The sequence below is a fragment of the Falco biarmicus genome, chromosome 9 (assembly GCF_023638135.1).
Source record: "Falco biarmicus isolate bFalBia1 chromosome 9, bFalBia1.pri, whole genome shotgun sequence".
Classification (NCBI taxonomy): Eukaryota; Metazoa; Chordata; class Aves; order Falconiformes; family Falconidae; genus Falco; species Falco biarmicus.
In genome coordinates this window covers 24,787,164-24,803,000 of record NC_079296.1, presented here as the reverse complement: position 1 = coordinate 24,803,000, position 15,837 = coordinate 24,787,164, and the positions used below count along the sequence as shown (strand labels likewise).

Genomic DNA, 15,837 nt, shown 5'->3' with positions numbered 1-15,837 from the left:
TATAGGAATGGCTCACTGGGTAAAGAATTCAAGGGCTTTGAATAAAGAAGGTCATGGGTTTGACCACAGTATGGTGGCTGTGGGCCATTATCACTGGGAGGCTGCCTGATGGAGTATCTGTCCATGTTACATCTGCTTGCTTCCTATGGGATGGATGTTCATACTACCAGAATCCCACCTAGCACTGATTGAAGGTATTGTTGACAGACCAACAGAAAAAACAGTTCCTAGGTGACTCTGGTAGCTTTTTCCCTGAACCCCTGGGTGCTTTGGGAAGTGAGGAGGTGGGAACAAATTAATTTAGAGCAGACCTGATTTTTACAGTGAACCTGGTGCTTGTGACAATTTTAACTCTCTAAGCAGAAGCAACATGCAGACCTCAGGACAGTGTGGGGAATAAGCTAACAGGGTGTATTCAGGACTTGTGCAAGTTTTTCAAATATTGGGCATCTTTGTCTTGCAGCTATCTTGGATTCTCTTGGATTCTCAGAGGTTCCAGAGGGCTGGGGATTTAGTCCAAGTTCATTATTTCCTCTGTATTAAGGTTTTTCACTGTAAGATTTGAGGTTCTCTCGGCTGAGTCAGACAAGGGACCTTGGGAAAAAAAAACTGTTTCAAGCTCTAAGGTAGTGTCTCCAAATGGTGTTCTGCCATGCTTTCTCTATGAATGGTCAAAATTGATGTTTGAACTTTTCTTTGCATTGATGTGTGACATATCTGCTTCCTAATGCATGGTGAAGGCAGTCTTCACCCTTTAAGGCTATCAGCAGAACAGTTTCCATCATAATGGAAATTATAAGATTAAAATTAAGAACCATACTAAGTAACCACTAACTCTCAGTTTGGGACAGCTGCGTCAATGAGAACAATCAATGTTGTCTAGAGTGCCATTCAGTCTTGTCTCTGCTTCTCTGCTGCAGTCATTTGACCCACCTTAATTCTCTAAACCGTTTCTGCCCCCAGGTGAGGTTTGTACCTAAACAAACAAGATTTCCTTCAAGTGGAACTTATATTTCATTACATCACGGTCCTCATTAATTGCAAACCATTCATAAACCTAGGAAGAAGCTTTGTCTACTTGACTGCAGGTTATAAGATCAGTTACGTGTTTGAGCATTTGAACAAAATCTTGAGTTGACTTTCTAGCCCCATAATTATGGGCTTCAGTGAGGCCTGGATTTCACCTTTAAGCTCAGCCATATGACTAACTTCCCTCTGGATGCTTGTTCTTACGCAGGAAGTAGAGACAGAGGTAATTACTTTACCCTTGACAAAGACAGGCAAATTGCAGAGATGCAACTTACCAGCCAGAGCACAAAGACTACAAGTTCAGAGAAAAATATGTATGGAATGAAATATCTGGTAGCTGGGGACAGTGGCCCCTATTCTGCTGCCATTCTGATGATTTGTGTGTTCCAAATGGGCCTGGGTTTTCATACACAGATTTTCGAGTATGTAGGTCCTTGTCTAGAATAAGCCTGCTTTTAGTGGCTTGCAGTTATGGGCAATGCTATCTTTTGGGAAAATAAGCTGATGACACTGCTTCTCCCCAGCGTCAATTTTCAAATGGCACAGCTCTTGTAAATGAGTGTTGCTGCCTGACCATGGTGTTGGTTCTAGATGAGAACAGAATCCAGAGCAGCAAAAATAGCACTGGTCAGGCCAAGTAATTCTGGTTTCTTGGAAAAATGCAGTTCTGTGTTCATCCATGTGGGAATGTCTGATGCTTGGTTGTGTTGCAGGCAATATTGGCTCTGAGCTTTCCTACACTGATGTTGGCATGTTCATCTCTTCTGATGGTGGAAATTCCTGGAGACAGGTATGTTTTGCAGAGCAAAGGGGAGAGCATGGAGCCTTTTGCTATTCTTCTTCTTCTAAGTCTTCCCAGTGGAGTGGAGCACTCATGCAGTACCTAATTTGTTTGCAGATCTTCGAGGAGGAATACAACGTGTGGTTTCTGGACTGGGGAGGGGCACTAGTGGCCATGAAACACACATCAGTGCCCATCCGGCACATGTGGTAAGGAAACTTGTTACTTTGCGAAGGCTTCCTGATGGGTATAGGCTGACAGTTGTGCTAATCTTTCTTGCATAATCTGATCAACATCTGCTAGTGTCTCAAAATGAACAAATGAGATCATTCTTACCTGCATTTTACCATCATTTTGTTTTTGTTTACTAACATAATGATTATTGTACCATTTTATAAATATAATGGCTATATGCACAATCACAGACATATGTGAATTACTCTTTGCACTAGTCAGGTACTATGAGACTTCAGGTGGGGTTTCTTTCCCACAGACACACATATACCGAGTAAGAAGTCATCCTTTGTGTTTCAGGTATTTCTGAGAGGATATGTCCCTCACTTCTGCTTTTTGTTTACAGAATTTAGTATTAAACTGGTAAGACAGGTAAAGGGAGGGAGACGAGAGAGCAGTGGGTGTTGATAAGGACGACAGAGATATGGTGCTGATGTTGCTGCCTCCTATAGGATTCCCCTATCAATTTCCAGAGACACAGTGGCGGTAACTGAATAGAGTTGAGGTGGAATAGGGCAAAATGATTTCTCAGTTGAAGATACTGTTTTGCTACAAATGGGTTTTAACAGTCTAAGGTCTAAAGGTACCACTCAAAATTATCCTCTCCTTAGCCTTTACCCCTCTCACTCCTTCACCAGCTAAGCATTGGAGAGGCATTTGGAAATTCAAAACTAACCTTGTTTACAGGAAATGTGTGTATTAGCATCACATGCAGTCTCTGATCTTGAGTGGGGCATGACTAATGGACTGACCTACCCAGATTCTCATGTTGTTTAGGAGTTAATTAGTTAGAAATAGCCTTCAGAGACAAGATTTGTGTTCCTGTCTGCAAGACTGAGTCTCTAAGTTTGATGGTGCTAAGCACATGTCCGTCTCATGCTTTTCATGCAGAAAAGGAAGCGTGGCCTTCGTTCAAATAGAAGAAAGCAATGGTGTTTGGCAGCAGTAATGAGGTGTTAAGGTCTCCTCTACCCGAGTCATTATTGTACAAAATCCTTCAGTTAAATTACAGTCATTCAGAAGCTGGAGACCTCAAGACAGGCTGTCTTTACCCATCACAAGCTAATATTCCTTACATGTACCTTAAGAACATTAGTGGTTACTTTCTCAGTCTGAAAAGCCTCTGGACTTTATATTCCTGACCTGACAGATAACTCTGGGATGACTGCAACATATATACCTTATTAAAGTTTGAATATGTTACATTTGAGCACATTTCATTGCCACTGGAGCTAAAGAAATGACTGCTTTAGTTTTGGTGTGATAGTAGATCGTTAACCACAGGATGCATTGGCTCATATTCCTAAGGCTTTGTAATTTTTCTAGGATAGGGGAACTAAGTGTTCTCTAAGAGGTCTGTGTCTCCATGTGGGATTAAAGCAAGTCTTTATATGCAAAATGAGGGTTGCAATCTTCGTCTTGCTTTCTAGTGTTCAGGAAACAGGTTGATTGTTTTATCATAAGCAAGCTCATTACAGTCATAATATATGTAGCTATACTGAGTCAGGGCCAGGGGTTAGTCTAGGCCAGCATCCTCTTGCCGACAGCCTCCATAAATGGATATATAGAGGAGAGCAGTAACAGGGCAGACCCATAATGATGCTTCCAGAAGACTCCAGCTTTCTGTCTGTGGTTAGAAAGTGTTGTGCGACTAGAAACATTTGCCTCTGATAGGTAACTTAGTAGTCATAACTATACTTGAAGTGCCCTCAGGAGAAAGGACATCAAGACCATGGTGAAATCTTTAGACCAAACCAAGCACGAGCCAAGACAGAAGTGCGTGTTAGCCAAGTGTTAGGTGTCACCAGCTGTAGCTACATGAGGCTGTGGCAAGTTGAGCTCTGGAAGAGTGAGAGGTGAGCCACTTATTGAAAGAGCTGTAATTGATGTATTAACCATTTGTTACTGTATTATTCAACCCAGGTGTAACTTTTAATTGTGTCTTACGCTGTGAAGGCTCTTTGTATGTAAAATGCACATTACATACAAGTGCCTGTATACTTAGATGTTGGGAAAGATTTGGTCACAGGTTGGCTTTCCATAGGGGCTGAGAGCCCAGTTCACCTTTGTTTGCTTTGCAGAGGTTCCTTTCAGATGTTCTCCCTTTCCACCAAGTGTCACAAAATGGCATATGCAGTAGTATGAGTGCCCCACCCACTCTATTAAATGAGTAGTGATTTAGAGCTGTTATCAATAACCTCCAACAGGTTTCCTCCAAAATTGTACCCTTAGGGGCTTTGGAATTTGCTTCATATTGCCTCAGTAAGCACCTGTTTTATGGGCAGGAGTGGAATAGATTAAAGGGTACATGTATATCTATTAGTTCTCAGGCTGAGACATTGTACAATAAGTTTCATCCTGGAGAAAAGAGGGGCGGATAATTGAAAAGCTGAGAGAACTTTAGCTAAGCTAATGAAGCATACCATTTCCGAGAAATTGAAATGCTATTTAGATAGATAAGCATGCAAGCAGAACAGCATACAAATGCACAGGTGTATGGGGAGATACATACATTTAAATAAATAGATTTAAGGCAGATAAGCTTTTTCTATGCTGTTGTACTCCCAGCTTTCTGTCTTTGCTCTATAGTCGGCTTCCTATTCTGACAGATGTGCATTGTGAGTCCAGTGAAGGTGCTTCCCGAGGTGCTGTGATAAGCAGGTACTTAGGGAATGGACTTGGCTTTTCACACTAGAGAACTGAGGTTGTTGTAACCCATTGTTTGTAATGCATACTATACTGGCCTCCTCATCCTTCGGTGGCATCTCAGATAGTGTCCCTGATGCTGCCTGCTTGGAGTGGGGAGGGTTCAGTTTCCAGCAAGACCCTCTCAGGCAAATCCAGGCACTCAGATGCATGCACGCATGCACACACATGTGCATCCCCCACCCACACACACCCCCTGCCCTCAACTTTCCTTGCCTGGAAGACAGGGCAAACTTCTTTTTTATGTTCACTTAAAAATCAGAAGTGTTACCTGCTATTCAAAGAAGATGTTTGTGCCATGTTAGTCTTTTTGGTAGCATCCATCGAGAGTAATCTGTCAGCCTTCACAGCCCAGGTACCTTGCAGAATTACAGAGAATTCTGGAACGACCCTGCTGGGAGAGGAGCAAATAATTTTATAGCCGATAAACCTTTGTGCTTCTCTGTTTGTTCTTCCTTTGCTGGTGTAATTTGGAGCTGAAATTCTGGGCAGAAATTGTGCGGCAGCAGTTGTGTGGAGAGTCTTGGTGGCAGAGAGAAACTCGGTTGCTTTCAGAGCTGTTGGTGGGCAGCAGCTCTGGGAGCTGGGTGCCGGCAGCTGGCGGGACACCACTCTGTCCTGCTGTAGTAGCAGCAGGGTGTGCACACCTGCCTCTGGCTGTTTCCTGCACTGTTATGGGCACAGGCTGTCGGGGTGAGGCGAGGTGAAGGCTGGTAGCTCTCTGAGGGCTGGGAAGCTGGGAGCCAACCGAGGTGCACCACCTGCTGTGGTGCCAGTGGGGCTCCTGGGCCCTGGGTGTCGGGGGGCCATGAGGGAGGCTGGGAAGGACACTAAGGCAGAGGCCACCGGGAGCCTGGCCCAGTCTTTATGCTGGTGTGGTGGGTTAGGCTGTTCATTCGCTCGCTCCTTTGCAGTTCTCAGAGGTACAGAGGTTACTATGGGCGTAGCTGTGAGCAGGGTTTGCTAACCCTCCTCTGCTAATCTAAAAGCCAGTTCAACCAAGACCCTGTCAGCTGGGTTAGGATACACACACTTTTTGATAAAAACAGAAAGTAAGGTGCATGGTGGTTGTGGGTAGTGACAGTGATCAAAAGCCGCTGAATTACCCTGGCTTGTCACTGACAGCGTGAATACTGCCAGCTTCTAAGAAGGGAAATGCTTTCATTTTAGCCAGCTTACAATTTTGCTTTGCAGCTCTAACAAGCAAAGGGCACCCAGACTAACCACTGACTGTGGCTCAGTTTGGTCTCCTTCCTCCACCTCTCTGTAAAACGGAGACCACCTCTGAGATGGTGTGCAAAGAAGTGTTAATAGTGCTAGAGAAATTGTAGCTAATGACATCTGGCATTGATACATGCATGGATCGAAATGTCCCATGGTGTTGACAGCAATTTTCATGCATTCAGGCCAGGGCTGCTTATGCTCTGAGTGATGCCTCATGCCAGGTGCTATTGCAGATCCAGAAACAAGACTTGGCAGTGCCCCGTGATCCCTTGAGGTCTGATGTACAGCTGGATCAAGTATTTCCATGTCCTTTTTGCCAGTGTTTATACTTTCTAAGGCTTTGATCTTTCAAATCACACCAAGAGCATGAATTAGTGGGCTGGGAAATAGCAAAGATTGCTGCTTATCTATAAATCTAGTTGCTGGAGCTTGTAGACCTTAGCCAACATTTAATTGCTGCAGTTGCTCTAGAGTAAGTCCTTTTATGTGTATAAATTTTCTCTGCTTCTATCCCAGGGTGAGTTTTGATGAGGGAAGATCCTGGAGTAAATACAGTTTCACATCGACACCCCTTTTTGTGGATGGATCCCTTGTAGATCCTGGCATAGAGACCCAGATAATGACGTAAGTATAGCAGCTCTTAACTTTTCTAAACTGTAATGGCAGAAGGGGTGCATGAAGATCCCCAAGTGCATGGTGAGCCTCACAGTGTGCAGTACAGCACTGTGTAGCTACACATGTAGCGTTGCATGAAGGCCTGGTGGTGTTTTGTGGTTTTGCTGGTGGTCAGAGACCCAGGTGGAATGTCCATGCACCAAACAGATGATGGAGGCAAACCCTTCCCAATAGTGGCAGGGGGTGTAACAAGGAGTGATGGTCCCAAGCTGTAGCTTGGGAGTCCAGGTAGGACAGTAGATAAATCTGCTTCTTTGGGGAGTGGTGTAGCCCCAGTCAGGTTACAGAGGAGTTATGGTATCACCATCCCTGGAAGTTTTCAAGCCTTGGCTAGATGAAGCCACATCTGCTCTGATCTACAGTTGGTGACAGTCTGTTTTGGAGTAAGAGCTTGGACTAGTGACATCCAGAGAGGTCCCTTCTCATAAATACTGCTGAGATTGTGTTCCTTGGATCTGATGGGCCAGGGACTGTGGTGCTCTTCAGAGGCCAGAGATCTGTATGGTTGCACCTAATGTAAGTTCTGTGCTTGCTGTAGTTGTGCAGCTTGACTGTCTTTTGAGATTGCTGCTGAGTATGAATATCCCCAACCTCACTGCTTGCTATTTGCATTGTGGGCTGTATATCTGGTTTTAGCTCAAGCTAAAGGTGTTCTCATTATGCTTATGCAGAGCTGAGGTCAAAATAGCCTTCCTGGTTTGGAGTGTAGTATACTATGATTCACCCATACCATGGAAGAAAGAGCTTGGGCTGGCACTGAAGGTGCTTAAACCTTCCTCCTCCCAAGAGTGCTGAAGCACTAAATAAGGCTGTTGTAATTGATGGAGTAATGTTGGCCCAAGAACAGGCCGAGATCTGAGCTTAAAAAACTAGGGGAGAGAGGGAACTTTTTAAGTTCAAAGGCATCTTCAAAGAGTCATCTGAATGTTGCACAAAGCAGATCAGAACACTGCTTTGGGATTCTGAACAAATCAACGACTAGATGCACTGCCTTTGTTGCTTGCTGAGATGCCTTCTTACCTGTATTTCCTCTGAGCTTGCTGGAATTCCAAGCTTTCTGAAAATGATCAGAAGGCGAGGTGGCTAAGATGCCTTAGACTGAGGCATGCCTATGAAACGTAGCTGCAGTGGCATGATGGAGTTCCTTTGGTTAACCACATCAGAGGCTGTTGCAGCACCCAACTCAGGGGCAGGGATACACTATAAATTTCACCTTGCAGTCAGTTTGCTTTTCCTACTTTCTGCATCTGCACCTGAATTTCCTGCAGATTTTCACTGCTTGCAAGAGAAAAGAGGCTCAGGCCTAGTATATTTTCTTCTAGGCATCAGTCCTTTTGCCTACTTATGTGGCAGAAATGCGTAGGTGGATCTCATTACTGGTGTCACAGGTAGTGACAGACTGAGAGTAGACTGCTGGGTATGCTTGTCTTCATTTTCTGAGGAAGCTTGGATCAGATAATAGTTGTGTGTCTTGGGCATTTCTGCTAGTGATTTGAATTTATTCCAACTGGGCTGCATGCTTTTGGTTGGTATGCCTTTCAAACACCATGCCTACATCAGCCTTACAGAAACAGAAGTGACTACGTGCTGTACCGTCTGTACCTGCAGTTGAGCTCAACTTAGCTGCAGGAAAGGGGCTGGGGGAAAATCCCCTTCTGGCAAAGGGCCATTTGAGCTTGCTTCTTTGCCATCTATGCCATGACAGAAGACATGTGTTGGTGCTGTAGTCTTGGGAGGATTGGGAAAGTGGAGCTAACTCCCATATAGCCCATCTATATCTCCTGTGCTAAAATGTCCTAGGAAGGCCAGGCTAAGTAATTATGGTTATCCTTTATGCCTATAAAGTGTAGGAGCAGCACTCTTAAGTTGTTTCCCAAACAGTGCTGGGGCAGAACAAGGCAGACTCTGTGTATGATACAGACAGCTGTTGAGATTTTATTGGTGTAGAGGTGGTATCGATTCTGATGCGGTTGCTAGTTTTTCCTTTTCTCCAAAACCATGCCTTGGCTTTGGCTGTTTCTTAGTAAAAGTGGAGTACCTGTTTGTGTAGAAGAATGTAACTGTGCATCTGCTGCCTTGCTATTTGCAAATATTGCCCCTGGTTTTGCAAAAAGCAAACCACAATAGCATATGATACACCTGTGAGCCTTTTCACAAGACTACAGCGAGCATCCTGTTAAGGAAATACATGCCAATCCCCGGCTAAAGATTAGAGCCTGCATTCTCTTCACTCTACTCATTTTTCTCCAAATGCAGCAATAATGTGTTCACTTTCTGTGTTGGTTAATATGGTGTTTTTCTGTGAAATTCTTTGTGCAATGTACAATGTGTATCTTTCCAACCACACACACACGCAGAGGCACAGATCTGAGCTCCAATAAATCTACACATCAGCACCTTCATTGAAATCAATGGAGCTAATCAGTTTCAACTAGCTGTGGATTTAGCCCATTTACTTTATAAATCAATGCAGTTTTCTTTTGAGATGAAAAATGCATTTTAAATCTAAGGTTATTGTTACTTCTGTCTCTGTAGTCTTCTGATGGAGAATGTAGGAAGTAAGTTATGTTGCTGAATACTGTGTATCAGCTTTGTTGAAAGCTTGCTCTTTTGAAATCTTTGCAGGAGTATTATTACTATTGCTACTGTTATTGGGATTGTTTTTATTATTACTGTCATCATTAGCAATTTTTAAAACTATTAATAGTCTGTAAAAGCCATATGAAGAAATTTCACATGATACTTGCCATAAATATTTAGAGATATTCCTATCCGCAGCATTAATGGAACTGAGGAGGAAAGATCCCATTTGTAAAGCCCATACGCAAACCATTTGTATGCAGATCACTTAGGTATTTCCCACAATGAGAATTTTAGTGAACTCATCTAAAAGGGCAGTGTAGGATCATGCTGAGCTCGTGGAAGCTTTGGCTGAAAAGAAATCAATGCCTTTCTATTGCTACTGGCTGTCCTCTGAACCAAGATGACACATGGCAGTTGGAGGTGCATGGAATTTGTGTTTGTGGGTAGAAATCTCAGTGATTTCAAGAAGCTGATGAGAGGAGCACAACTGTTTGGGATTAGCATCCTCCAGCTGATGATGGGATCAGTGGGAGCTTTCAGAGCAGAAGCAGGACTGAGGCAGAGAGACCAAGATTGTGCTCATATTTCTGTACCGCCAAACTGGGTAGGCTTGTGGCTTTTAAAATTTGTCTTTCGTCCTGGAAAATGCAAAATATTTCATCTAGTCATCTCAGCTGATTCCTGTTAGGGAAAATTTCTTCCATTGCATCAAAGTTGTCTGTGTTCGGCTACTTCCAAAAAATAATATTCTGAGGGGAATGTGTATTAAATAGGCATTATACTCTAACTATTATTAACATATTGCATTATTAAAATATCATCATAATACTACCTTATTAAAAACAGTATATCAGTAGAATGACTATTATTCCCAATTTTCATTTTGTGGCACATCCTGTGAGGGGCTTTCTGGCCGGTTGGAAGCAGCAACGGTTTTAGCACAGAATTTCATACCACTTCACGGCTGTTATGTGAACAGTGGTAGTGTCTGTCTGTAATGCGCGAGCATCCCTAGGCTTTTTAGAATTTCTGTGCTTTGTGCTGTGTCCTAAGACAGTCCTATAGAACTTACCAGCATGGTAAAATCTGTAGATTTGCATGTAGGGTCAATGTATGATTGTGAATAACTTGGTGCACTTTGAATTGGGAGCTGCTTTTAGTGAGGAATTGGGCAAAATGTCTTGCACAGGTCTGTTTCAACCTAAATTATTCTATGATTTTGTTATTTCATATGGCTATAAGGGTGCAAGAATTAATGACTTGCTTTCAGGCATAGCTGAGTGGGGTCTGCTAAGAATCTAGTTTTGTGATGCACAGGGAAGTACCATGAGACTGTGTGACATGGTCTAACTTGGAGCTACTTCTTAACCAAGGTGAATCCACTCTCCCTTCCTCCATCCCTGGCTGATCATCCACTTCTGCTGTTCCTTTTGCTGTTGTTTTGATACTTGTCTCATCTGACAAGATGGTCAGCTCAGCTCGCTTAGTGTCACAGCACTTCAAGAGGAGTGTACCAAAGCACATTGCAGCATTTGGTGCAGGTTCGAGAAAAGCATCTGCAGAAAACAAAGAGTCCTTTAAGAAAATAACTGAAATGCCTAAGGGCAATGGGTTAGGCACATTCTTAGGTGACCCAATGAGTGCCTAGAAAGCACTAGTCTTTTTGAAATCTACAGTTTTCTAATTTCTGTCCTGTAGCCCTCACTGGCGACTAGTAAATCTTTTACTGATTTCATAATCTAATGGGTCATATCTAACATTTCTGTGTTGACAAACCATAGGCACAGCATGTTACTGGCCTGAGGTCCACCAGTGGAAAGGAATCGGATTGTATCCCCCTTTTAGTTGATTGTGATACATCCAAACAGAAGCAGTATTTGCTTGAGAGGGCTGCTAGTCTGTACCATGCAAATCAGAGACAAGATGTTTTTGTGAGTCCAGAGAAGGTCTTTATGTTGTTCCAGTTCTGACTCATAATTATTACCCCTGCTGCTTCATCTCCTGCTTTAAGCATCTCTCCAAAACCACATTGAGAGAAATAACCTTTTTGCTTCATAGCCATGCAGAGCTTTGCTATCATTTCAGTAGACTCATTATATGTGTGTGTGCAGACACTCATTTATGGATAAGGATCACTAAGTTTGTCTGTGCTGATAAATATATTTATGTAGACACACCCACATATGTGTATATAAATATATATGTGTTTCTATGTCTGTGTACTTAATGATCCATATATATCTGTGTATGCATCATTGAGCATTAACATTTTCAGTGAGAGGATTTAATACAAGCTGGTCTGCCAACTTTGCTGTGATTGCTGCCCTTGGCTATGTGTATATTAGAAAATGTTTCTGGTAGTAAATGAGTAGGTTATGAGCCCTGGCCTTTCTAACACCTTCTCATTTACATGGCCATACAGTTTTACCAGAGATGAAGTGGGAGCATTTTTTTCCCAGGAGACCCATAAAATTACTGGCAATACATCACTGGGTGGCAGAGGAGTGGGGCAGAATGAATAAATAATGAAAAATGTTGGAGAAGGCGAGATGGATGCCAGGAGAAGTTTGAGGTGAGAAAGAGAGCATTAAGAGCGCAGGCCATATTGAGTCAGACCAGAGGTCTCTCTAGCTCAGTTCCATACTCCAATAGTGGCAAGCAGAGGATGCTAAAAATATATGTTAAAAAAAATAATAATCCCTTGTATATTTCCTCATTTACAGAGATTTGTCAATAAGGGACTTTCTTGGCCAAACACAGCATTCTTTGTATTTCTAAGACATTAATGATTTTTCTATTTTTTTGAAGTTTTTTCCCCTACATCCCTTTCAAAATTTAGCAGTCAAATTATCATGGGGCCAGGAATTCCATGAGTTAACTCTTAATCTGGAGAACTGACTGACTTGTGGAAGACATCAGCAAAGTATGTAGGTATGAAGGCAACATGGACAGGTTCTGATTAGCACTCAGCAAAGATACAGCAGAATGAGTATGAGTGGGGCAACAGCTCCCAAGTCCAAGCTCCCACTGAGTTCAAAATTACATGGGAACCAAGAGTCATTTTCCTGTCACTTTCTGATAAGGTTATTATCATCTTTCCTCTTTAAGCAAGACGACATTCTCTGCCTCCTGCTCAAGTCTTGCTGTCACATTTAAGAGCTAATACAGGAAAGAAAATTACAAGCTGACACAATGTCCTTGAAAGATTCTGCCCCTTTGTTTAGGGGTAGGGAACTGTGGGTCTGCCACCTCTGAGTGGTTGTGCTGAGAAAAGTAAGGCAAAACCAGACAGCTGACAGAAAATAGTGCCTGTGCTGGGATGTGGCCAGAGGAGCTGCCCTTCTGTCTACCAGGCCAGCCTTTGCCCTCCATAGCTGGCACCCCTGATAGCAATCTCAGCAAATGAGAGAAGAGTGGATCGCAGAAACACCAAGAGACTGTTTTTCCTAGAAGGAATTGAAGTTCTTGTCCAACGTGCATGTTTTTCTTAAGAAAAGACACAGACACAGTGTTCCTCAGTTCCTGTGGCCCAGCAGAGGCCTTCAAACTCTTCTGCCCGTCAATCTGGTCTCTTTTCACTTCACTCTACTTGAGGAAAAAGAGAAGCAGCTGCCTGAAAAAAAGACAGATTTTCTTCTGAAACTTCTGCTGCTGCTGCTAAGCTCAACAGAGTATTTGGTGAAGAGGGAATCTAGAGGAAAGATTTTGCCAGAGGTCTGTAGAAAGCTAAATCTGACTTGCAGCTTTCAGTGCAGAAAACAACAGAAGGGGTCATGTACAGGGGGCTGTTGTAAGTGAAGGGTTCTGAACTCCATCTTTCTTTATGCTCATTTCTTTTGGGAACCAGGGCTGACCAGCCAGCCTGTGCATACTCTCAGGTCTACCAAAAATGTGGATTTTTTGAAAGGCTGGAGGGCGGATTTCAAAACCTGGTTTATCCAAGTTGCATAGGTGCCATGAGATACCTTAGAAAGGACTGGTAGGTTTTAATTGTCCCCATTGTGGTTTTATCTTGCATTTAAGTTTTTCTTTCTTTTTCCCTTTATTGCAATATCTGTTTTTGGTGCGACTGGCTCTGTTATTGGCAATGGATTTTACTGCAAGGCTCTGATATGTCCTTTGCACTGTCCCCCCTCATGAGGCTGTGCAAACTGCAGCGTGTAAATCTGCATAAGAACTCTTCAGAATGGGATCCGTGAAATAAAAATGAATCTGTGAAAATGACTGCACACAGAAAGAAAAGTATAATTTAGAACTTGATCTGAGAACAAAAATTGCAAATATAATTATTAAGTTAGGAAACCAAAATGATTGAAAGGATATTGGCATTTGCTAGTGAGCTGCATTCCTGTATCATCTAATCTGATTTCAAAACCTTTTGGAAGTAATGAATAGCTGGGACTTTGCAAGAAAATCATCAATCTGCTAATACCATCAAGTGACTTTACAATGGACAAGAAAATGTGTGTTATAGGAATTCCCATTTTATATCCCAACAGATGATCGGTTTATACCCTGGAGTAAGACAGCTGATTACCCATATCATTACCTTTGTTTGCAAGACTTAAAAACATTATTAACGATCACAGATAAATCAGTGTCACTTTCTCCTTCCATCTCCCTGCTTGCTAGAGGAGTACTCTATTTGTTAGCCTTTGGATTGCTGCATAAATTCACCTAAACAGTCCACACAGGCACAATATTGATTGTGCTGCTGATACTTGCAGTAGAGGCAGAGGTCTTTCTGTGGCACCTGAATAGACAAATCAGGTGATGAGAACATCTGCGTAATCTTTCTCAGACAGCATCATGTGACCTATTGGGCCTTAGGAAGAGGATGTCTGTGACCCAAGATAAGTTCCCAGCAGTTCAGCCACTCATAAGATTCCTGGCAGAAGCCATAACACATGGGTAAGGCATTCAGCTCTGTGACAAGTAATGGCTATCTTTGGCTTTCTGGGCAAACATTCTCATTGGAGTCAAGTGCTGTTTATGGACAGTAGATCAAATATTATGCTAAAGAAATCAATATTGTTTGTTGTATTCTGCAAGTAGGGAAACTGAGGCAGAACAAGGGACATGGCTGTTGTCAGTCACTAAGCAGGCTGTCATAGGGAGAGCTTGGCATTAAATCAGGTCTCCTGAGTCCCAGATGAACCCCACTGGGCAGACTTTTCCCATTCCTTATGGGAGGGAGATGCTGAGTCATGTCTGTAATGCTCAGACAAGGTGGATGGAGATGTAAGTATGTGTAGAGAGGAGGACTAGGAAAAGGTGTGCTGACTGGAAGCTTTTATTCACTGAAGTGAATAAGAAGCCCCCAGAATGAGCAGCAAGCTGTTACATGATTTATTTTCCCTAAGTCAAAGGACAAGGTTTGCCTGATTACAATACAATTCTCATCTAGAGGCTAATGTGCTTTGTTTCTTGTGCTTTTAAGTAGGCACAGATGGATTACAGGTCCTGTGCAGCTCCTGCTAGCAGCCAGGCTGGGCTGTACAAAGCACTCAGACCTGTCACGGGGTGCACAGTCTTTCACCTTTCTGTTAGAGGAAGCTGTGAAATATTCTGATGCCTCAATCCTTGTGGGACTGAGAAACCATATGGCCTTGGCATCTTTTCAGCTCAGCCTGGCCCTGATCCTGCGTGGGGCAGAGGGTGGTACATCACACCAGCTTTTCTGAGATCTGGGAAGGCTCAGTGCTGGGCTGGCTGTAGAGTTCACTCTGAATAGATTTTTTCATCATTGGCAAGCAGCTGTCCAGAGGAGCCATAGTATAGTTTGAGGCATCTCGCAGTTCAGGTAGTGCTGCAAACCTTTACTCCTAAGGAGAGCTTCTCCTCATGTGATCATTGTGCATGGTTTCCTTGTTTCATGATCCCTTTGACTCAAACCTGTGAAAACTCCCCCACTGTAACTGGTCAGTCATTTTGTCACACCGTTGCCTAGTCAGTTACAGATCTCATCCCTCTTCTGAGCCTTTTTTCTGACACCCTGTGCCAGGCAGAGCTTGTCACCCTGCAGCACCACAAGCTGTCCCTGTCATGTGTTTGGAGCTTACATGTTCTGAGCAGTGGCTTCCACATTTGTGTTGGACATCTCTGGTTGGAAATCTGCTGATTCATAGGATGAAAAATTGAAATGACTGAACACGCTGTTATCCAGCTTCTGATAAAGGGGCACCACCTGCCTCTGTTGGGACCACAGATCTGTTAGCGGAGGAAACACTCAGACTGCTGATACCTGCCAGTATCTTTCCTAGAAGACAGAGGCAGCATCTTCATGTTTCAAAGCTGTCAGAAAGTGGTTGTCTGTCATGAGTGCTTCGAAGAAGAGAGAGAACACTTCTGAAAAACAGCATTAAAAATTAACATGCTTTCCCACCCCTCTTCCCAGGTGTCTCACACACTCTTTCATGTGGCTGGGATTTCTTTTGAAGCAATTGTCATGTAAAGTGGTTTGGATACATTGGCAATAAATTTTTTAGAGAGCAGATTTCAAAAACTTTGGTTTATCATTCAGTAAGTTCTTATCGCTTTTTACTGGAAAAAAAAATAAATCTCTGTCTTCCCCATTGCCTTGTGCAGTATTTGTGCAGCTAATG

At 43.0% G+C, this 15,837-nt stretch overlaps 1 protein-coding gene across 1 annotated transcript in view; it reads left to right on the top strand.

The window, feature by feature from the left end:
- SORCS3 (sortilin related VPS10 domain containing receptor 3) overlaps positions 1-15,837 on the top strand; it is a 304,283-nt gene that overhangs the window by 242,518 nt on the left and 45,928 nt on the right. The window contains exons 12-14 of the mRNA XM_056352025.1: positions 1,743-1,819; positions 1,928-2,019; positions 6,491-6,598. Coding sequence (XP_056208000.1) covers positions 1,743-1,819; positions 1,928-2,019; positions 6,491-6,598 — 277 coding nt within the window. The remainder of the gene's footprint in view (positions 1-1,742; positions 1,820-1,927; positions 2,020-6,490; positions 6,599-15,837) is intronic.